The sequence below is a fragment of the Heloderma suspectum genome, chromosome W (assembly GCF_057233095.1).
Source record: "Heloderma suspectum isolate Gila_16-S chromosome W, 16-S_ref, whole genome shotgun sequence".
In the NCBI taxonomy this organism is placed as follows: domain Eukaryota; kingdom Metazoa; phylum Chordata; class Lepidosauria; order Squamata; family Helodermatidae; genus Heloderma; species Heloderma suspectum.
The window spans coordinates 64,139,569-64,163,063 of NC_139475.1; the positions used below are offsets into that span (position 1 = coordinate 64,139,569).

At 49.9% G+C, this 23,495-nt stretch overlaps 2 protein-coding genes across 2 annotated transcripts; one reads left to right on the forward strand and one right to left on the reverse strand.

The window, feature by feature from the left end:
- Positions 1-1,993: 1,993 nt before the first annotated feature.
- Positions 1,994-13,283, reverse strand: LOC146334089 (HAUS augmin-like complex subunit 8). The gene is made up of 9 exons (XM_084824920.1): positions 13,215-13,283; positions 11,877-11,976; positions 11,164-11,247; positions 10,508-10,578; positions 9,659-9,730; positions 8,865-9,021; positions 4,960-5,040; positions 4,292-4,433; positions 1,994-2,114 (listed from the first exon to the last, which is right to left on the reverse strand). The coding sequence occupies exons 1-9, from the start codon at positions 13,281-13,283 to the stop codon at positions 1,994-1,996; spliced, it is 897 nt and encodes a 298-aa protein (XP_084681046.1).
- A 5,476-nt stretch (positions 13,284-18,759) lies between these two features.
- Positions 18,760-21,691, forward strand: LOC146334090 (mpv17-like protein 2). The gene is made up of 4 exons (XM_084824921.1): positions 18,760-18,925; positions 19,933-20,009; positions 20,101-20,229; positions 21,605-21,691. The coding sequence occupies exons 1-4, from the start codon at positions 18,760-18,762 to the stop codon at positions 21,689-21,691; spliced, it is 459 nt and encodes a 152-aa protein (XP_084681047.1).
- The last annotated feature ends 1,804 nt before the right edge of the window (positions 21,692-23,495 follow it).

Sequence of the window (23,495 nt, forward strand, 5' to 3'; positions counted from 1 at the left end):
GCTGCACTGGGAACCTTTTCAGCTGAAGATGGGGGCAAAAACGCTTTCAGGAAAGAAAGGAAGTTGGAAAAGAAAGAGCGGGGGGAAAGAATTCCTGTCATCCGCCCATGTGTGCACAACACAGTTTTTCACAGTTTACTTTACACAGCAAGTAATCTGTCAAGATAGTTACAATCGTAACTAGAAAACCATAAAGCATAGTATCATCGGTCACAAAATCAATGGCATGCAAGTACTTGGCCCTAAGAAAGCAGATAAAGACGGTGCCTCCAATTTCCTTCTGCCTTGTCTCCCTTAGCGGATTCACGCTGCAATCCCACACCCACTTATCTGGGAATATGCCTTATTTTGCTCAACGGAACTTACTTTTAAGTAGGCATGTATAGGATTGCACGGATATTGCTGTTTTACCTTCAAGGCCCAGAGATAATTTTAGCTGTGCTGCCTGGGGATGATGGGTGTTGCTGCTGGGGGAAGGCTGGCCTGGACATTTCTCATCAGATATTTGGGGCCTGCAAGTCCTACCAGCAGCCCTGGAGACCAGCTATCCTTGAGATCAGCACCCCTGGTTATTATGGGGCCTTGTCCCTCCTTTCTGCTGCCCTTGCACAAGGAGCTCTGGGACTAGGAGTTTTTGAGAGCACGTGTCTCATAGGGGCGCACAAATCTCTCTCTCTCTCTTGCAACTTCACAAGCACACTCTCTGTTCCTGGACCAATGCCTCACTGCTCAGAATGTGTCTTGTTCTGCTTCTTTGATGGGCTCCAGCAAATCTCACAACATCTGGACACCGGGTATATAGATACAGAGACATTTAAGTTTCCATAAACAGTCTCAGGCATGATCTACCATTTATCCTTAATTTCCCCCCACCCACATAGTAATGGGATTGAAGCCAGGCTAAGTTAACCCTGGACTTCTGTGTTCCAGTACCCACCTCCATGCTTGGGCCCCGCTCAGCTGCTGCAGTCCTCCTTTTATTTTATGTTGTTCAGTGGAGAGTTAAACTCTGGGATTCGCTGCTACTACAAGACATGGTGATGGCCACCAATTTGGGTGGCTTTAAAAGGGGTTACGCAAATTCCTGGAGGAGAAGGCTATCAATAGCTACTAGTCCTGATGGCCATGTGCTACCTCCAGTCTCACAGACAGTGAGCCTATGTACACCACTTGCTGGGGAACATGGGCACGAGTGTGCTGTTGCATTCGTGTCCTGCTTGTGGGTTTCCCGTGGGCAGTGGGTTGGCTGCTGTGTGAACAGAATGCTGGACTGGATGGACCTTTGATCTGATTTAGCAGGGATGTTCTGATGTTGCTCAAAGATGCCTCAAACTTCAGAGAAGAGGCCAGGCACAAATTGATTAATTCATTGAAAAGACACATTAAGGCAGGAGTTAGTTATGGAAGCCCAGCCTTCTTTCATGCCCCATCACCTGACTTGCAATGGGAAGGGCCGAGACACAGTCCTGCAGGGTGAGGAATAGGACAGCTTGGCCAAGCTGGTGTCCTCCAGATGTGTCGGACTGCAGCTCCCAGGGGTGCTGGAAGGCAAATCTGGAAGGCACCAGGTTGGGGAAGGCCGAAATAGGACAACCCCAAAAGAATGCTGCAAAAGCCAGGCTTGCAATGAAAAGGTGTTTTAATAGAAAAAAAAACAAGAGCCCTAAAGTGCAAATCTCTCTTCGTCTCAGAGGAGGGGGAGAAAGGCATTGACACCCGGTGCAGCATCGCTTCAGATGACAGAAAGAACTGGATGACCAGCCTGCTCTCTGGGTGACCGACCAATTACCAATGGAACCAATTACCTGGGGAGGTGGTGGGCTCTCCCACACTGGAGGCCTTCAAGACGAGGCTGGACAGCCATTTGTCAGGGATGCTCTGACTTGGATTCCTGCATTGAGCAGGGGGTTGGACTCGATGGCCTTGTAGGCCCCTTCCAACCCTACTATTCTATGATTCTATGATTCTATGACCCAGGAGCACCTGCCTCGGCCTAGTGGAAGTACAACGGCTTCATGGTCTCCAGGCCCAGGGAGTCTTTGCAGACTTTCTGATGATGCAGGGAGGACTCCTTGCTCACATCAGCAGACAGATCCAAGATGTGCACAAAGGTTCTAAGGGAAGGTGGGGGTGGAGAGAAAGGAGAGAAGTGGTAGAAGCGATTGTGCGGGAACCAGACGTGCCCCCCCCCCTTGGAAAAAGCTGAGGGAAGGGTGGTGAAGAACAGAACAGGAGCCCTAGTCCTGGGGTCTCCTACACAGCCCCTCCTAATTTTTATTTTGTTTCTTAAGGTTTTTAAACATTGCTATTACAGGAGGCTGGCTTGCTGCAAAGCAAAGTGTCACCCTCCCAACCCACCTCTATTGGGGTTCCAAAGAGCAGTTTTGCGTTTGGGAGCCCAGACCCCCACCCCTGCCTTGGACTTTGGTTTGTGGCCCAGTTGCTAGTCTTTTGAGTCTCATGACTTTGCCTTCTGGGAAATGAGCATTTTCTGATTGGCCAGCCACATCAAGGCAGCCATTTTATGAAGGTCAAGCCCCTCTCTGGCAACCATTTTGTGAGTGTGCTCAGAGTACTATTGTTGCACAAATTGCTAGTATCGGTCCCCTGGAGGCTAGTCCAATTTGCCTCAAGAAGAGCGTCATACGTTCAGGCTGGGTCCAACTCGATTTTATTGTTTGCAAACAGTTCAACAGAGGAGCTTAGCGCTCAAAGCAGAGTCAACCCTGGGCAACGCCCAAGTTACAGTTTTATTGTTCCAGCTTGCATACCTTAGCCAGTGTGTCGTTTTCTGATTGGTTGCTACAAGCTTGCCTAACTACCTTATATGGGGTTGCTATTCATTCATTCTAGGGCATGCGCCGTTCTCGAGGTGCTACGTGTTGTTTAAGGCACACACAATGGCTTACAGTTTATGTTACATTTTTACCACACTATCAAAATCTAAATACGCCCACTGAGCCGAAAAGGTTGGAAAGCCCTGATCGAGTCCACCACCTTCCAGGTGCCTCCCAGAAGCAACACCCTTTCTCCATTATTTGACCCCAGCCAATAGCCATAGTGGCTGGGGATGATAAGACTTGTTGTCTGATACAGCTGGATGGTGATTGGTTGGGGAAGACTGTTGTCATCTAATCCCCCCAAACGCCACTATCTCACTGGCAAAAGGGGCATTTGCCTCCCCACCCTACCCACAAAACAGGGCGGGCACCAGACCGTACTCACATTCAAATCCCAGCTAAGGCCTCGAACCTGCAACCGTCTTGGTCCAGGTTCTCCCACCAGCCAACTGGAACATTACCCTGATCTCCTTGCACAGCTGTAGCAAAAGGACTAATATTACAGACCACAGCTATAAAAACACGACAGGGAATCGATGTATCTGGAGGGGTAGTGGGAAGGCGACCTAGAAGCTGCGCTTCTCTCTCGTTCTTCATTTTCTTTTCATTTCGCCTATGACATTTCTATCCCGCCCAATTGCCAAAGCTCTCTAGGTGGTTTTCAAGGATTAGGAATCATAAAAATTCAATATGGTAACATAATATGAAAACCTTTTGCATACAGCATATAAACAGATACATGCCCATATGTATATACACACACACACACACACACACAATTTATAACAATAAGAAATCCCAGAACTTGTTAAAACCCTATCATATGCTCCCAAATGCCTGGGAGAAAAGGAAGGTCTTAATGTGAAACCCAAAAAATGACAGTGCTGGCGCAAGGCAGGCCACATTGGAGAGACTGTCCCAAAATCGGGGGGGGGGGGGGGCTGAAAAGGCCCTCTCCCTTGCTGCCACCGTCTGAGCCTCCCTCAGAGGAGGCTCTCTGAGGAGGGCCTCAGATGGCGAGCGTAGCATGCGGGTGGTCTTTACAGAACCACAGAGGCGGAGGGGACCTCAGAGATCATTGAGCCCAACCCCTGCAGCCACCATTCCGCAGGGTGCAGCTACACCAACGCTGGCAAACACAGCCTCCGCTTAAATCCTTCCCATGAAGGAGAGCCTGCCACATCCCCAGGGAGCCCGTCCCACTGCCAAACAGCCCTCCCTGTTAGGAAGTTTCTCCTAACTCTCAGCTGAAATCCGCTTCCCTGCAGCTCCCCAGCTTCTCAACCTATTCTCATGACGAAACTCAGGACTGCTGGCATAAAGCATTTCATCTGAAGAGGGATTCAGGCCTGATTGGAGGAACCCAAGGACTCCTCGTCATCTTTCTTGACACTGCTAGCCCCCACACTACCAGCACCTCCCCAACTTCCTCCTGTTCTTTCCTGATGAACCTGGGCAGCTCTGCCTCCAGCTTCAAAGATGCCCCCTCCAGCTCCTTCATAGCACTCAGCACCCCAGCGTTTTCCTTGGAGTGCTGCACCAAGGCTTCATCCAGAACACTCAGAGTCTCAGCCAGGCCTTTCTGCAAGTCCACTGCCCAAAGACAGGATCAAAAGAAGCGGCCATTAGCCAGACAGTTCACAGGAGGTGATCATACATCAGGGAACAGCTACCCCCCGCCCCCCAAAAAAACAAGCGTGGAAATACAGAGTCGCCAGGTCACTTATGGAGGCAATACCTGCTGGGACTTCAAAAGCCAGGAGATCAGGGCGGGGCTGAATTAGACCCCCCCCCCCCGTCTGCCCGCCCTAACACAACTGGAAGGAATCATGCAGAACAGGGGAGTTTTGGCAGGGTTTCCACCCGCCTTCCACAACCTGGGGCCCTCCAGTTGTGCTTGACCCCCCTGCCGGCTGGGAATGATGGGCATTGCAGTCCAGCACATGGGGAGGCCAGTTTCAACACAGGTCACAGAACTCCATTGTCATCGCGGCAGAACCCAGACTGCCAGGTGCAGCGTTTCTCTCTTGCTCGGCTCACCAGAGCCTTGAGTTATAGAAGAGACACCATCCCACTTGTTCCCAGGCAGGGGCACTGCGAAGGTGCTGGAAGTCTGTACCTAGATATTGGCACCGATCCTCTCCCGCGCAGATGTCCTTCACAGGCAGCTGGTGCCTCGTCGAGTCCAGCACCATGGAGACTCACTCTGCTGACCTGCAGCTGGAGTGCAGCGCCACGCTTCTTCCCTCAAGCAGCCTTCTCTTGGTCCTGCCACCAGTGGAGGCCAGTGCCTCCGATGCCAGCGGGGTGGTGAATCTGCTCCAGGTTTCAGTCAGCACCAGTCAGAACTCTGAAGGAGCTTCACAGCTTGGATAGCTGCTTCCAAGCTCTGCCTGGCTGTGACTGAAACCCAGAGCAGATTCACTGCCCCACTGGTGTTGGAGGCACTGGCCTCCGCTGGTGGCAGGACCAAGAGAAGGCTGCTTGAGGGAAGAAGCGTGGCGCTGCACTCCAGCTGCAGGTCAGCAGAGTGAGTCTCCCAGAGCTGAGGAAGACAGAAGGCCATGGCTGCCCTGTCCGGCAGGGGCTCCTATTACTGTGACAGAGTGAACCACTAGGACTACGCTACCGTGGCCGCGATGAGGCCTTTGCCACTTTGCCAAGAGGGCTCTGCGTGAAATGACTGATCATCATTCCAATTCCCTGGAGATTATCACTCAAATTGGCTGGAAATAGTCATAGCAGCCCAGAGTCAGGAGGGACCTTAGAAGCCCTCTCACCTGCCCTCACCTCAATGCAGGATGCAGCTACAGCATCCCTGACAGAAGCTTGCCCTCCCCCGCCCCCCTGTACCTCCAGCAAAGGAAATCCCGCCACCTCCCAAGGCTGCTGGTTCAACAGTCGAGGAGCTCTCCCTGGTAGGAAGCTTCTCCTAATGTTTGGCCAAAATCTGCCTCCCTGCAACTTCAACCCAGAGGTCCTTGTCCTCCTGCCCTGGGAAGCAACAGGGAACACCTCTGCTCCCACTCCAGGGAAACAGCCCCCCAAGTACTTGAACACTGCTCTCACGCCTCCCCTGAAACTCCTCTTCCTTGGGCTAAACATACCCGGCTCTTTGCACCGTTCGTCAGAGAACTTCCAGACCCCTCGCCACTTTGGTCTCTCCTCCCTGGACATCTTCCAGTTTGTCAATGTCCTTCTTGATGTCAGGGTTGCATCGGAGCCCAGAGAGCCCCAAAGCAGTTCTGATTCTGAGGAAGAGATAGAAACCGTGGGAGAAGAACCCGCGTGCTGTCCAGAGGTGCCGCCGGAGGGAGAGCCCCTCCTTGCTCACATTCCTGAGAGTGGTAGCGACCCTGGCAGGCAGGGGGAGGGACAACTGGAGCTTCGGGACGTGAGGCACCAGCACAGGGACAAGCGGGAGATGGAAGGCGCCGAGTGTCAGGGTGGACACTGAGCCCATAGAATCCCAGAGTAGTTCTGATTCTGAGGAAGAGCAGTCGCTCCTGGGAAAGGAGCGCGCTCCACTTTCCCAGGGCCCACAGCTGATGGAGATTCCTCCCACCAGCATTCCTAGCTTAGATAGCAGTCCAGGGAGTGACAGAGCGTTGGAAGCAGACTTGATGGATGCGCGACGCCGACGAAGGGAGCGGCGCCAAATGGATGGAGGGCGCGGAAAGGAGGCGTAGTGCCCAGTTGGCGCGCAAACAACGGCTGCGCACAGAGGATCCAAGGGAAAAGGGGAGGGACTCTCCCTAGTCCTTAAGTTCGGGGGTCTGCCAGTGATTCCCTTTCAAATGGGGACCAACTGTTCCAACTTAGGGCATAGGTACTGTGCTGCTCAGATCTAGTTGCAAACGGTAGAGTTGTTAAGTTGTAAAAGAAGAATAAAGCTCTGAAAGGAATCCCTTTGTCTGTGTCTGGACTTGGCTACTGGATTAGACTGAGAGAGGCCTCCAAGGAGCCCTTGACACCGAGAGGAGGCGCTCAGCCCACTTGGCGTGACGTCAACAGCTGCGCCCCAATGCCCCATGGGAAAGGGGTGGACTTTCATCTCCTAGCCCTTAAGTTCAGAGGCTTCCCCCTTTACCCTCCAAACGGAGATCAACTGATTCCCTAAGGCTAGAAACCCCTGGTAGGCAGCTTTCTCAAGTTTCCCTCATTAGGCTCATGCAATTAGCATCTGTAAGCATCATTAGGTTGAATGGAAATAAAGCCTTGGAAAAGAGCCCTATCATCCGTGTATTGATTCTGGCTACTTGCGGATTTCAGAAGGCAGCAAGGGCGCGCCTGACACTTAAAATGTGTGCCGGGAACTGGATCCAGTATTCCATAGATGTGGACGTCCAGATATATAGGGGTGTGCGCACGTAGATGTGCATTGATATACACCCTGTTTTACTGTTGCTGTTTTTCTCTGTTGTAAGCTGCCCAGAGCACAATCCTTTGTGGAAAGGTGGTATTACAAATACATTGGTGGACTGGCCAGGGTCCCCCTCGGTCCCACAAGGGCCTATCCTGCAACTCGGGTGCTCTGTGGTGCAGTGGCAAAGTGGACCATCAGGGCCCCCAGTCACTGTCCAGAGTTAAGAAAAGCTGCCAGAGAGTTGCAGCTTTTCCTTCCTTCCCTCCTGCCAAGAACTCTGGAAAGGAGAAGAGCAAGGCCCCAAGTGGAGTTAAAGGCTTGCTTGAGGCCTCTGCCATTCACCAACTCCTCTCCTTCCTCTCCCTTGTGCCTCCGCTCTCCTCTCCCTTGTGCACCCAGTCACTGATTCCTAGCCCGCACTCAGGGCCTGGGCCTTTATTCTAATCCAGGCACAACACTGGATTCTTGTAGGCAATCTGGCAAGAGGCAATGGCTGGCACTCCAAAAGGACAAGGAATAAGAGGAGGCCCCTGCTCAGGGATTTGCTGTCTACCCATAAATATACAGAAAACATATATCAGGGCACGATCCACCCAGTCCAGCGTCACAAGGCTCACCTGGACCTGTCCTTCACAGCCTCCAAGACAGCAAGAACTCTGCTGTCTAGATGCGCTTTGAAGGGCATCTCTACACCGAGCTAAAATCCTGAATTTAAAACGGGGCTTGCTGCTTCCATTAAATGCAGGATCACAACTGACTCCCTCTACACGTGCTTCCCACTTCTCCCCATATCGGAGTCTTCCATTATTTTTCATTGATCTCACTCCTCGTCTTGCTGCTTTAACTCTTTTCACAGAGGAAACTGAAGCGGAACAAAATGGGGTAATTCAATAGCTAATTATCTGAGATCCATTTAAAAATGGAACAAAGGGCATTTAGTGCAGGAGGGTAACGGGGTCATGTAAAGAGCCCACAAACTTCTGTGAAGGAGCACTCTCAATCACAAGATAAAAACTCAGTCTGATGAAGCCCTTAAGCTGTCTGATCTCCCACGTTTCATTTACAGAGCAGTTTTCAAGAGGCGTTGGTTTTCAACTAATCCCACTGTTATAGAAATTTCAGTTGTAATATGTCTGTTACCCCATGGTTTTATAAGCTAGGCTATGTCTATTCTACCTCTGTGTGAGATTGCCCTGCTGACAAAGACACAGCGCCGTATCAGAGACTCAGGAATGCCGAGAACGTGTTTATGTTAGAGAACACAACTATCTCTCTGCTGCCTCTCTCTGCGCATGCCTGGGTATGTGAAAGGCGCTGCCTGCTTTCTGTCTCCTTCTCAGTTAGACAAAGAGATTAGTACAGCGCAAGTGTAAGACAGCCCCCAGAGACTTTGTGTATATAAGCCTCTGGATCACACTACTTGATTGTGGCCTTTGTTGGAGCGTTCGCCCCAAGGGTTGCCTTATTCTGCAGAATAAAACCATGTTGGACCAGACCTCTGCCTCCTCTTGTTCTTGGTAAACAAATTGGATGCATCTACCAGGGACAGAACACAGTTTTTGTAACACCACCGCCTTGAGGGCTCCCTAGGGCCCCCAAAAAGCAGTGCAGAGATACTGAGATGAAGTTACAGTGAAGAAACAAACCAACCTATCTGCCCAGGGCTTCAGAGAGCTCACGCTCCTTCTTCAGATGCTGCAGCCTGTACCTCTTCTCGTTCACCTCCCTCACCCGCTTCCCCACTTCCTTAGACAGCATTAGCAAGTCCCTCTCAGCCTTCCCTTCCAGCAGGGGCAAGGCCAGGTTTTTCTCCATCTGTTACAACACAACATCACCAGGGTGAAGGCCACAAAAAGCAGGACAGTTTTCAAGAAGTTTGACGTTGTTTGAAAATCTGTTGGATCTAGGTCAGGTGGGGAAAGCCCAGCCTGGAAGCTGCTTGTGCTGTTACCTTTCATCGCTGATCAGAAAGAAGAGGGTATTTAAAGGAGATTCACTTTTAAATATACTGCAAAGAAGTGAGCTGTTGTGAAGATGGTGAGCTGTGCATTTGGTTGGCAGGAGACCTGCCTACTTGTGAGTAGAAATGCAGAGGCTTGGTATTTAGGGTGCTACTTGAAAACGCTGAGTGATTCAGTCCTGCTTCCTTCTGAGTAGACAACTAGACATGCAGATTTTTAGCCTACTTACTTGCAGGTATTTGGGACCCTATGTGAAAGTGCAACTGAGTGATTCAGTCCTGCTTACTTCTGAGTAGACATTCAGAAGCCCTGACCTGCTTACTTCTGAGTAGCCTTGAAATGGTAATTATCGCAGTTGACCCCTCCCACTCTAACCCTGGCCCCGCCCAGGGAACGTGGCCCCCTGAGACCTTCCCCATTTTGCAATTTGGCCCCCCGAGCTGAAAAGGGTTTCCCCCTCCGATCTAAGCAGATGCCTGCGGGCGCTTTACCTTGATGGAGGCATAGGTCAGCAGCAGTGTCTGAGAGTCCAGCATCCCAATCAGGTCAGAATGGGAAGGTGCCTGGGAAAAACAAAGCAGATTTCCTTCTAACAATGCACAGGAGCAGAAAGAGCCCCTTAAGCCCCCCGAGGCAGGAGACGCTTGGCCATTTTTCAAACACCTCCAAAGATGGAGTCTCAGGCCTCCACAAGGTAGCTACTCCACCAGTGATCTACTCAAAAATAGGATTAATTTTTTTAAAAAAAGTTAAAGCCAAAAATGGAAACTCCTTGGAGGACCTCTCCCATTCTCCTTTGCTGCCTCTCTGAACGTCTCAACATGGCACCCTCCCGCCCATGTTCCCCAGCAACTGGCATACATAAGCATGCTGCCTCTGATACATATAGTCAATGTGACTAGTAGCCCTTGATAGGCTTCTCCTCTACGAATTTGTTTCTTAAAGCCATCTAAGTTGGGGGCTGTTGCACCTCACGGTAACCCACTCCATCATTTGAACTAGGCCAAAAGCCCTCCTCGCAACCGCTACGGCCGTCTCCTGGCCCAAATTAGGCAGGGACAAGCGACCGACATGTTGCCACCACCGGGGAATGGTGAGGAGGCAGAAAAAAGGCCGAGAGGGAGTGGGCTACCCTCACCATGCCAGAACTGAAATTTGAAGGCTGCAGGCTGGTAAGGTAAGTCAACGGGCCCAGAGACAGAGAGTTTCCCTGGGGTTGGGGCCTGGTGTCCTGGCAACAGGAGGCCTCTTGAACATGGCTGTCACAGCCACGGGCTGCTGATTCAAGCTGTACACAGACAACAAACACGTTGTCCGTGCAATTCACCAGCACCACTCACCAAAGCCTGCATGTTTCCAGAGGGGCCTTTGATGCTGGGCTTCAAAACCAGGGTCCGGTGGCGGCTGTGGTCTGGAACTGGAAGAGTGCAGGCAAACAGAGACAGACATGAAGGCTGTGCTGCGTTCCCGCTGAGAACAGTGGGGATGGTACTTCAGTGGGCAGGGACGGACCCACACACAGTTGCCGCAGGGCACCACAGCCATCCTTTCTCATGTAGGGTTAGAAAGGGTCTCCAACACACTTAGCAATTGTGTAAAGCAACCTTCGCCAACCTGGTGCACTCCAGATGCGCTGGACTGCAACTCCCATAACCTCTGGCCATGCTGGCTGGGGATGATGGGCATTGCAGTCCAGGATATCTGGACGGCACCAGCTTGGCGAAGGGGAGTGTAGAGGGAATTCCAGCAGGTGCTCTTCTCCCCTTGCCACCCCCAGCAAGCTTCACCCCCGGAGATCCCTTCTTCCGGACCGCTCCAAATGCAGCATAGGAGCCTCAGCCTCCTTGAGGGAAAAGGAAGGAGAGGAACACGTGCAGCTAAAGACTGAAACAAGAGAATTAACACAGGGTTCCATATTGCCTGTCATACTTAGACAGCAGCCCCGCCCCGCCCCCCCACAAGCCCATTGCCTCTGCAACCAAAGGCAAAGTCCCACCTTTGATGGCCAACAACTCCAGGTCAGGCCGGGAACTCCCAGCACCATCCAGCAGAGTTGACTGCAGCATGCCAGGAGCAGGTTCTGAAGGGGAAGAAGGCGACGGGGGGGGGGGGGCGGAGAATGAGCAGCCCAACTCCCCCTCACAGGGCTCTGACTGACTTAATGGGAGACCAGCAATTTTCAAACCCTGTTCAAAGGTTCACTGGACACCTCTCTTGGGCAGGTTTGTCTTCAGGATCCCAAAGACAGGAGCCATGCTGGATCAGACCAGAGGTCCATTGAGTCCAGCATTCTGTTTGCAGGGGCCAACCTGCTGCCCAAGGGAAGCCCATGAGTAGGACATGAGTCCAGCAGCACTCACCCTCCAGCCTTGAGTGACCCTGTCCCTACCCCCCAGGAGCCTCCCTCCATTGCACCTCAGGGAGAAGGCCAACAACAGCAGATGAGTGACCCCAAAGACACAACCAGCCCCCCAATGGCAGAGCACTGAGTGTCCCCTGCACTGCAGCAGCTTCAGGGGAGCATTGAATGGGTTTTGTGCCCCCCTGTCAAGCACAGCAATGGTGGGACCCAACCGGTCCATTCAGGGCTACAAGGGAACTAGCATATGCGCTCACACACATCCCAGAATCCTCTGCAACTGCCCCTCCCACCGGGAGCTCAGGACCACCCACCATGGACCATCACCCTGCTGCTATGCCACGGCTCACCTGCCAAAGTTTGGCATTCCTGGACCGGAACAGATAGCCTCTTCGGAGTTGTGACCTTGTCCAGCCCTTTGGCAAGGGGCATGCTGGGGCTGGAGGCAGCCTGCCAAGCAAACATACAGGCAGGTATTGCACAGGAGCAATTCACAGGCACATAGGAAGCCACCTTACACTGAGCCGGACTATCAGACCATCTAGTGGAGCATTGTCAGCGCTCAGTGGCAGCAGCGGCTCTCCAGGGTTTCAGGTAGGACTTCTTCCAGCCCTACCTGAAGATGCTGCCAGAGATTGAACCTGGGACCTTCTGCATGCACAGCAAGGGCTCTACCACTGAGCCACGGCCCCTCCTGAGGTGATGGCTCTTGAGATCTGGTGCGTCTGAAACACACTCCAGCAATTGGCCAGATCACATTTGAATCTTGCACTCTTGAGAATCTAAGAGAACCAGGGGTCTGTCTAGTCCAGCATTCTGTTCACCCCATCCTTAGAAGAATTCAATGGGAGAAAGTCCCACTGCTTTTAATGGGGCTTCCTTCCAATGAAAGTGTGTTTAACATCACAACTATCACCTTCCCCCATCTCTTTTTATCCACGAGGTTTTTGTTTAGGCAAATGCAGTTTACACAACATTGTAATATCAACTATTATTCTTGGTATTCTCTAATGGTTTACTACGATTATAAGTAAAAGAAGTAATGCCCAGGTTTGGCAACCTCACCTCTTTCAGCATCCCCATTTCTACCCTCTCCACGACTCAAAACTCCCCAAATTCTGTCCTTTTGGAATACAACTTCCTACTTTCTCCCCATCTTATTAACCACTTATAAAGCATCTAAAGTTTTCTAAGGGCTGTTTACAAATCCCAAAACAGTCCCTGCCTTTCAGCTACAATAGAGAAGACATGATAGAAAAGGAAAAAACCTGCTTTTATCCAGTCAAGGAATGAAGATGGGTCGTTTCTGCACTTAGGGCACGATCCTATGCACGTTTATACAGAAATGAGTCCCACACCTCCCAGCATTCCTCAGCCAGCCAAGCTGGCTGGGGAATGTTGGGAGCTGTAGGACATATTTCCGTATAAACATGCATTGGATTGTGCCCTTACACATATAATTTGGCACACAAGAAGTGCTGTAAAAGAAGAAGACAAGAACAAAGGAAATAGTGCTGCAACTGGATTTGCTCATCTCTGTGCTCTTAAGAACTTATGGGATATTAACAGTGTGTGGTTGTTTCCTTTTTGAAACATTAGATTTTATTATACCCAAAGCCTTCATCTTTAAAAAAAGGTCAACACATAACACCCAAGAGCAATTGGGTTTCAAATCCAGATTTCCTCACCTTTCCGGCCGCTTTCCTGTCATACTGCGGGTAATGGGATGGCACGATTCTTCCTCCTATACAAACCATCAAAACCAAAATGAGAGAGAGAGAAATGAGGGAAGTTGCATGTGAGGTGCCTCAGAGCATGTGCAAAGTAGCTTTGCCCAAGACATGCAAACACCTTGTGGGAGGTTGGGAGCTTTGTTACTGTTGAGACTCAGGGCTGGATTTCCTTCTCCGTATCAGAGCTCCAATACAAAGTATGTGAATGCATATTAATATCCAGCAGGGTGTGGTAATGGATTGGTGTCAGTCGTGGTCTGGGAAGACCTGGGTTCAAATCCTCGTTCAGTCATGAAGCTCATGGGGTGGGGAAGTTGGTCGGTTTGCTCTCCCTCAGCCTAACCTCCCTCACAGGACTGCCATGAGGGGTCCCACTGGGGTCAATGGGTCTTCTTTTCTAGTAAGGATGCAATCCTACACACATTTAGACAGCAAACAGTCCTACAGCTGCCAGCATTTATTTATTGATTTTCATTTCTATACTGCCCAATAGGCAAAGCTGGCTGGGCATTTTACACACATTAAAAGCACAAAGTACAGTGTAAAACACTTAAAACCACAATATAAAAGTTGTTGCTGTTGTTTAGTCGTTGAGTCGTGTCCGACTCTTCGTGACCCCATGGACCATAGCATGCCAGGCCTTCCTGTCCTCCGCTTCCTCCCGGAGCATGCTCAAGTCCATATTCATTGCATCGGTGATGCTATCAAGCCATCTCATCCTCTGCCGTCCCCTTCTCCTTTTGCCTTCAGTCTTGCCCAGCATCAGGGTCTTTTCCAGGAAGTTTTCTCTTCGCATTAGGTGGCCAAAATATTTGAGCTTCAGCTTCAGTATCTGTCCTTCCAATGAGCACTCAGGGTTGATTTCCTTTAGGATGGACTGATTTGACCACCTTGCAGTCCAGGGGATGCGTAAGAGTCTTCTCCAGCACCACAGTTCGAAAGCATCAATTCTTCGACGCTCAGCCTTCCTTATAGTCCAGCTCTCACAGCCATACGTTGCTACTGGGAAAACCATAGCTTTGATTAGACGGACCTTTGGCGGCAAGGTGATGTCTCTGCTTCTTGCTATGCTGTAAGAATGTTTGCCATAGCTTTCCTCCCAAGGAGCAAGCGTCTTTTAATTTCATGGCTACAGTCACCGTCTGCGGTGATCTTGGAGCCCAAGAAAATAAAATCTCTCACTGCTTCCATTTCCTCCCCTTCTATATGCCAGGAAGTGATAGGGCCAGATGCCATGATCTTAGTTTTGTTAATGTTGAGTTTCAAACCAGCTTTTGCACTCTCCACTTTCACCCTCAACAAGAGGACCTTTAGATCCTCTTCGCTTTCTGCCATTAGGGTGGTATCGTCTGCGTATCTGAGGTTGTTGATAATTCTCCCAGCAATCTTAATTCCAACCTATGATTCATCCAACCCGGCGTTTCTCATGATGTACTCTGCATATAAGTTAAATAAGCAGGGCGACAATATGCAGCCTTGTCGTACTCCTTTCCCAATTTGGAACCAATCAGTTGTTCCGTGTCTGGTTCTTACTGTTGCTTCTTGACCCTCGTACAGGTTTCTCAGGAGACAGGTAAGGTGGTCTGGTATCTTTAAGAATTTGCCAGAGTTTGCTGTGTTCCACACAATCAAAGGCTTTAGTGTAGTCAATGAAGCAGAAATAGACGTTTTTCTGGAATTCTCTTGCTTTCTCCATGAACCAGCGAATGTTAGCGATTTGATCTCTAGTTCCTCTGCCTCTTCGGAACCCCGCTTGTACTTCCGGTAGTTCTCGGTTCGCATGCCGCTGAAGCCTAGCTTGTAGGATTTTGAGCATCACCTTGCTGGCATGTGAAATGAGCGCAATTGTGCGGTAGTTTGAACACTCTTTGGCGTTGCCCTTCTTTGGAATTGGAATGTAAACTGACCTTTTCCAGTCTTGTGGCCACTGTTGAGTGTTCCAAATTTGTTGGCATATTGAGTGCAGCACTTTAACAGCATCATCTTTTAGAATTTTAAATAGCTCAGCTGGAATACTGTCATCTCCGCTAGCTTTGTTGTTAGTAATGCTTCCTAAGGCCCACTTGACTTCACTCTCTAGGATGTCCGGCTCAAGCTCAGTGACCGCGCTATCATGGCTATCAGGGACATTAAGATCTTTCCTGTATAGTTCTTCTGTGTATTCTTTCCACCTCTTCTTAATCTCATCTGCTTCTGTTAGGTCCCTGCCTTCTTTGTCCTTTATCATGCCCGTCTTGGCACAAAACGTTCCCTTGAGATCTCAGATTTTCTAGAGAAGATCTCTAGTCTTTCCCATTCTATTGTTTTCCTCGATTTCTTTGCATTGTTCATTTAAGAAGGCGTTCTTGTCTCTCCTTGCTATTCTCTGGAACTCCGCATTCAGTTGGGTATATCCTCCCCTTTCTCCCTTGCTTTTTGCTTCCCTTCTTTCCTCAGCTACTTGTAAAGCCTCATCAGACAGCCACTTGGCTTTCTTGCATTTCTTTTTCTTTGGGATGGATTTCGTTGCTGCCTCCTGAACAATGTTACGGACCTCCGTCCATAGTTCCTCAGGCACTCTGTCTATCAGGTCTAATCCCTGAAATCTATTCCTCACCTCCACTGTATATTCATAAGGGGTATGATTTAGGTCATAGCTGAATGGTTTAGTGGTTTTCCCTACGTTCTTCAATTTAAGCCGAAATTTTGCAAGAAGAAGCAGCTCATGATCTGAGCCACAGTCAGCTCCAGGTCTTGTTTTGACTGACTGTATGGAGCTTCTCCATCTTTGGCTGCAAAGGACATAATCAATTTGATTTCGATATTGACCATCTGGTGATGTCCAGGTGTAGAGTCGCCTCTTGTGCTTTTGGAAAAGAGTGCTTGCTATCAGCGTGTTCTCTTGGCAAAACTCTATTAGCCTTTGTCCTGCTTCATTTTGTACACCAAGGCCATGCTTGCCTGTTATCCCGGTGATTTCTTGACTTCCTACTTTAGCATTCCAATCCCCTATGATGAAGGGGACATCTTTTTTTGGTGTTAGTTCTAGAAAGTGTTGTAGGTCTTCATAGAACCGATCAACCTCAGCTTCTTCGGCCTCAGTGGTTGGGGCATCAACTTGAATTACTGTGACGTTGAATGGCTTGCCTTGGATTCATACTGAGGTCATTCTATCGTTTTTGAGATTGTACCCCAGTACTGCTTTTCCCACCCTTTTGTTGACTATGAGTGCTACTCCATTTCTTCTAAGGGATTCTTGCCCACAGTAGTAGATATGTTGGTCACCTGAATTAAATTTGCCCATGCCTGTCCATTTTAGTTCGCTGATTCCCAAGATGTCGATGTTCAGTCTTGCCATCTCATGCTTGACCACCTCCACCTTACCTTGATTCATTGATCTGACATTCCAGGTTCCTAAACAATATTGTTCTTTACAGCGTCGGACTTTCTTTTCACCACCAGACACATCCACAGCTGAGTGTCCTTTCGGGTTTGGCCCAGCTGCTTCACTCTTTCTGGCGCTACTTGGAAATTCCCTCTGCTCTTCCCCAGTAGTATATTGGACACCTTCCGACCTGAGGGGCTCATCTTCCAGCGTCATATCTTTTAGCCTTGTAATATGTTCCATGGGGATTTTAGGGATGTCAGAGAATTTCGCCACGAATCTCAGGGAGGCCGAATGCCAGCGCATTCGGCCCCCCGAAATTGGTGGCGAAACGGTCTGCCACCCCCCCGCCATCCCCCCGGGATGGGACTTACCTTGCGCGAATCCTCCTGGCAGTGGCGGCTCCGGCAGCGGTGCGGTGGCGGTGGCCAGTCTTCCGACCGGCTGCCACCGCCGCCATTTCCAGGAAAAACAACAACAACAACAAAACGTGATAGGCTACGTAAATTTTTACGTAGCCTATCATGGCTAGATTTTTAAAAAATACCGTGATAGGCTACGTAAATGTTTATGTAGCCTATCACGGCTGAGTGAAAAAAAAACAAAAATACCCGCGCATACGCAAATGGCGGCGACCATGGGCGCTGCCATTTGCGTTCCTTATTTTGGCACGTCTAGTCTACGTAAACATTTACGTAGACTACGGCGAAAATAAGGGGAATGCAAATAGCGTAGACGCTACGCTATTTGTGTTCCCTTTATTTTTGCCGTAGTCTGCGTAAATGTTTACGTAGACTAGACATGCCAAAATAAGGAACACAAATGGCGGCACCCATGGGCGCTGCCATTTGCATACACGCGGTGTTTTGTTTTGTTTTTTTCACTCAGCCATGATAGGTTACGTAAACATTTACGTAGCCTATCACGCCTTACTGAAGGGATGCAAACAGCGGCGGCCATGGCCGCTGCCATTTGCGGCCCAGTCGGCCAGGATTGGGGGTGGAGGGACGGAGCGCCTCCCTCCCCCGGCCAGAATTTCGGGGGGGAGGGACGGAGCGCCTCCCCCCCGGCCAGAATTTCGGGGGGAGGGACGGAGCGCCTCCCCCCCGGCCAGAATTTCGGGGGGAGGGACGGAGCGCCTCCCCCCCGGCCAGAATTTCGGGGGAAGGGACGGAGCGCCTCCCCCCCACCGTGAATCAAATTTCGATACTGGTAAGAGACATCCGTACATCCTGGGTTTTCTTGGCAAGAATACTGGAGTGGGTTGCCATTTCCTTCTCCAGTGGACCACGTTTTGTCAGAACTCTCTGCCATGACCTGTCCGTCTTGGGTGGCCCTGCACGGCATAGCTTATGGCTTCACTGAGTTGCGCAAGCCCCTTTGCCACAACAAGGCAGTGATCCATGAAGGGGAATATAGAAGTACAACCACACAATAAAACCTAGCTGCAGTGCAGAGACATAGGGCATCTCTACACCAGCCTAAAATCCTGCATTTAAAATGGGGCTTTCAGCTTCCGTTTTCAGTGCAGGGTCACGACTCCCTTTTTTCACCCACTTCCTTTTCCCCCTCTGCTTCCCCCCTCCTTCTCCCCGTATCTGAGTCTTCCATTATCTTTCATGGATCTGGCTCCTCTTCTTGCTGCTTTTCCTCTTTCCACGGAGGGAACTTGAGCGGAACACAACGGGGTAATCTGATAGCTCATTATCTGCGATATATTTAAAATCTCACCCCTGGAGCAGGGGCACCTGAAGGGAGGCCCCCGGTGAACACCTCATATTCTGCTTTTGTTTGCCATCAATCAGATGTCACAATAAGATTTGTACCTCAATTAACATTCAGGAATACAATTCAAAAGCATCACTTATCTTACAGGACTCTAGTCCAAAGTGGATCGGGTGTCTCTACTAATTCAGAAAACCAAGATGACTCTAATTAGGAGATGAGGATGATTTATTAATATCTTATTAATGTTACCAAGGGCCAAAGCTCTCTGGGTGGTTCTGAAAAACGAAAACCCTGAATTACTTCCAGGTTTCAATGATTTTTGCCTGCATCTTCATGTATCTGTTACACGTGAGCGCTGGAAGCCCTTTTGTCTTGGCCTAACGGGGCAGCTTTTGTCCTTCAGCTCGGATGTTTGCCATCAGCTGCAGCATGGGGCCGCTCATGAATTACTGGTACCTGTGGCTGGACTGGGCTTTCCCTGCTGCTGGATTCCAGGGCCTCCAAGTCGTCCTGAAAAAGGTGTTCATCGACCAGATCGTGGCCTCCCCAGCTTTCGGGGTGTGGTATTTTTTGGGTAAGGCTAGCTGCCAGCAGCTGTGAATGTAGGCTGGGAGGAGACCAAACCCCTATTCAGGACCCCCAAAATGCTTTGGGGCACAGATGGGGGGGAATATATGAGGCCTCACAACATATCTTCTCTGGGGGGTAACAGAAAAGGGGGAGGGGCTTCTCTTGGGAAGCTAGTGATGTGAGGTTTCTGGAAAGTTTTGAACCGGTCAGTTTTGCAGTTGGCATCCCATCGGGGTGATTTCCATCTGAAAATTTTCAGGTTGCTGTGGAAAATTTTCCAGAGCGGGGTGGACAACTTGTAGCACTCCTGATGTGTTGGCCTACAACTCCCATCATCCTGCACCATTGGCTGTGTTGGCTAGGGCTGATGGAAGTTGAAGTCCAAACTATCTGGGGGGCCACTCCTGCCCTAGAGAGCGATCGAATTTAGCATGTTATTTTGCTACTTGCATTTAGGAAAGCACAAAGCGAATCCCCCTTGTGAATTTTTTTGTCCCAATACACCACAAGTATTTGAGGGGATGAAATATGTCAGGGGGAGGAAAGATCACATTAATCATGTTATGTGAATTAAATGTTAGATTATGTAGACGTTTTGATTGGGATACTTGTAAAAATTTAAAGACACTTGCGTGCACTTCCCTTCCATTATGTACATTTAAGGAAAAATATAAAAGTATTGAAAACTGTGGATGCACTAATTAATTTTAGCAACGCAAAGGACTCAGCCACAACTTTGAAACCGCCAAACCTGCTTAACATTGGCATTTACAGTTGTCATTGATGAACTAACAAAATGGAAAAATGTCAGCCAAAAAATAAAGCACTGTAAAACGTTCTGGGGGGAAATCTGTTCTGGAAACATTTCTGCCCCACATCACTGGTGGTTGAATTCCGTGCTTGGCTTTCTGTGTATTATTTTCAGTTCCTCTCGTTCCTTGTAGCTAAGGCTTATGGAGCAAGAACATGGCCCCATCCTGCTGCATTCCTTTCTTTTATATCTGCCTGCAGGGATGGGATTGTTGGGGGGACAAACTCTGGAGCAGAGCTGGCACGAGCTGGAGGACAACTTCTGGGAGTTCTACAGGGCGAGTGTCCCTTTCCTTCTCTCCTCCACCCGCTTCTTGCCTCCGATTCTGTGGATGGGTGGCTGACCTGGTCTCCTCTTCCTGTCTGCAGATGGACTGGTGCGTGTGGCCGCCAGCCCAGCTGATCAACTTCTTGTACCTGCCGCCCAAGTACCGTGTGGTCTACATGAGCGTCGTCACTCTTGGCTGGGACACCTACCTGTCATACCTGAAGCATCGCGTGAGTACAGTCCTTGACCATCAAGCTTGCGCTGATCTGGCCCAGCACTGGCTACTCCTGCTCCCGAGGGGTTCGTCCTGCCCTCCAAGGGCAGCGATCACTCAGGGTACAAGCATGGCATCTCCCCACCCACATTTCCGAGGGATTCAACTCTGCGCCATCCAGCATTCTTTCTCCGAACTTGGCTCATCCCCATAGCTCAGGAGTCCCCAACCTTCTTTGGAGATGGTGGGCACCAAGAGATTTTGGAGAGGGCGTCGTGGGCACTGTCATAAAATGGCTGCTACGTTGGGCGGGGCCAGTCACAAAACACCCCTCTCCCACGAGGCCAGCTGGTGGGCGACTAAAAGAAAACTCCCTTGCTCAAGAACCTAAGTGCAAGGCCAGAGGTCGGAGGCTGAGCTCCAAAACACAAACCCATTCTTTGGAAGCCCCAGTTTTCTGCTCCCAGTACCCATTTCATGGGAGGGAAACTGATGAAGCTCAGAGACTTGGCGAAGAAGCCACACAAAAGCCGGGCTGGGCTTTGGGCCCCAAATGCCAGATTGCGTCTTTGCCCTCCCAAAGCACAACAAAATGCCCGTTCCACAGCTGGCAAATGGGTGACGCGCCAAGAAGCACACACATCCAACACCAAAACGGCCAGGGGACACACAAACGCAGTCCAAACACCCCACCCTCCCCACTTCCGCCCCCCAAAGCTGTGCTCTGTCACCCCAGAAGTTACATTCTTCTTTTCTGGGCAGCCGGGCACACTTCTAAGGAGAATTCTGGGCATCAGCCACCCACCATTTTATATTCTGAGAATGACGCTGGGCCACTGGCCATGCTAGCTGAGGAGGATGGGACTTGCAGTCCAACGCAAGTGGGGGTTGGGAAAGGCTGGCCTACTCTGCAAGTTGAAGAAAGGAGAGCTTTCTTTTCTCATGGGAACATTGGAGGTTTGGTCTTTAGGCTTGATGGCTGTTCCTCTCAATCTCCTGTGCTGCTTATTATTTTGTATTATTTGTTGTTCGTTCAACCATTTGCATTACATGCTTCTTAACTGTTTTAACCATTTCTAATCCACCCCGAGAACGCTTCTTATTGAGTAGATTAAAAATGCAATAAAGGTACCATCCTGTGCATGCTTAGACAGGAAGAAAGGTCCTACAACTCCCAGCACTCCCCAGCCAGCCATGCCAAGCTGGCTGGGGAATGCTGGGAGTTGTAGGACTTTTTTTTCTTTCTACTCATGCACCAGATTGCACCCTCAATAAACAAAATACAGAAGCTAAACTAAGAATGGAAAGCAGCTGGCTTCAACTTGATCCATTGCAACCCCTGGGCTTGAAAGTCATCTTCCTCTGCCGCTTTCTCTCCCTTTTCTGTTTAGCCTAAGCAGTCCTGCCTCAGCCTGGAGGAGGAATGTAAGCCCTGCACTGCCGAGATCGATCAAGACAGCTGCGTGAAAGGTGGATGAAGGCCTCGTTCTCAGCTTTTCTCCTTCCAGAGGAGCCTCATGCCCTTTCTGAGAGGAACTGCTTACATCATGCGAGCAGCGTCGGGGGCCTGGCTGAGCGACCTGCCACCGGGGCCAGCGATGGTGCGCCCACTCTTCTGCTAACCCACCCTGGCTTCCTGGTCAAGAACCTCACGGCTGGAACAAAGGAGAGGGCTCGAGAGGAATTCCCCTGGGGACTAGAACCGGCATGTTTGTTGAATTTCTGTGCTGGCATCCACCTCAAATCGTATCCTTCGTAATTTATTTGCCTTCCTAAAAAGTGCCACATTGTTGATTTTCCTAATTAAAAGACAACCGTGATGGCCTCTTCTGCAGTGCAAGAACAGGCCTTAATAAATTGCTTGCTACAAGGAATCCCCTGGGGTTTTCGTCAGGAGAAACTCTTCACATAAAGGTCTGTTTTTTATTTTATTTATTCTTGCATTTCTCTCCTACCTTTTTTCCTCTTGCAAGGCACACAAGGTGGTTCACATGGTCCTCCTCCTCCTCCTCCTCTCCATTTATCCTCACAACAACCCTGTGAGGTAGGCTAGGCTGAGCCTCAGGGTCAAGGGGGGACTAGAACCTGGGTCTCCCCAGTCCAGCGCTCAAACAGCTGCACTACCCTGGCTCTCAGCAGGCTGATGTGCCAACCGAGTTTAAATTGTGGGGCAGGAAAAGGAAAAGGCCCCATTTGTTGTTGTTCAGTCGTTCAGTCGTGTCCGACTCTTCGTGACCCCATGGACCAGAGCACGCCAGGCCTTCCTGTCCTGCGCTCTCTCCCGGAGCGTGCTCAAGTTCATATTCATTGCATCCGTGATGCTATCTAGACATCTCATCCTCTGCCGTCCCCTTCTCCTTTGGCCTTCAGTCTTTCCCAGCATCAGGGTCTTTTCCAGGGAGTTTTCTCTTCGCATTAGGTGGCCAAAATATTGGAGCTTCAGCTTCATTATCTGTCCTTCCAATGAGCACTCAGGGTTGATTTCCTTTAGGATGGACTGATTTGACCTCCTTGCAGTCCAGGGGACTCGTAAGAGTCTTCTCCAGCACCACAGTTCGAAAGCATCAATTCTTCGGCGCTCAGCCTTCCTTATAGTCCAGCTCTCACAGCCATACATTACTACTGGGAAAACCATAGCTTTGATTAGACGGACCTTTGTCGGCAAGGTGATGTCTCTGCTTCTTACTATGCTGTCTAGGTTGGCCATAGCTTTCCTCCCAAGGAGCAAGCGTCTTTTAATTTCATGGCTACATTTCATGGTTTGAGTTTCAAACTAGCTTTTGCACTCTCCTCTTTCACCCTCAACAAGAGGCTCTTGAGATCCTCTTCGCTTTCTGCCATTAGGGTGGTATCGTCTGCATATCGGAGGTTGTTGATAATTCTCCCAGCAATCTTAATTCCGACCTCTGATTCATCCAACCCAGCATTTCTCATGATGTACTCTGCATATAAGTTAAATAAGCAGGGTGACAATATGCAGCCTTGTCGTACTCCTTTCCCAATTTTGAACCAATCGGTTGTTCCATGTCTGGTTCTTACTGTTGCTTCTTGACCCTCGTACAGGTTTCTCAGGAGACAGGTAAGGTGGTCTGGTACTCCCATCACTTTAAGAATTTGCCACAATTTGTTGTGATCCACACAATCAAAGGCTTTAGCGTAGTCAATGAAGCAGAAATAGACGTTTTTCTGGAATTCTCTTGCTTTCTCCATGATGCAGCGAATGTTGGCGATTTGATCTCTAGTTCCTCTGCCTCTTCTAAACCCAGCTTGTACTTCCGGTAG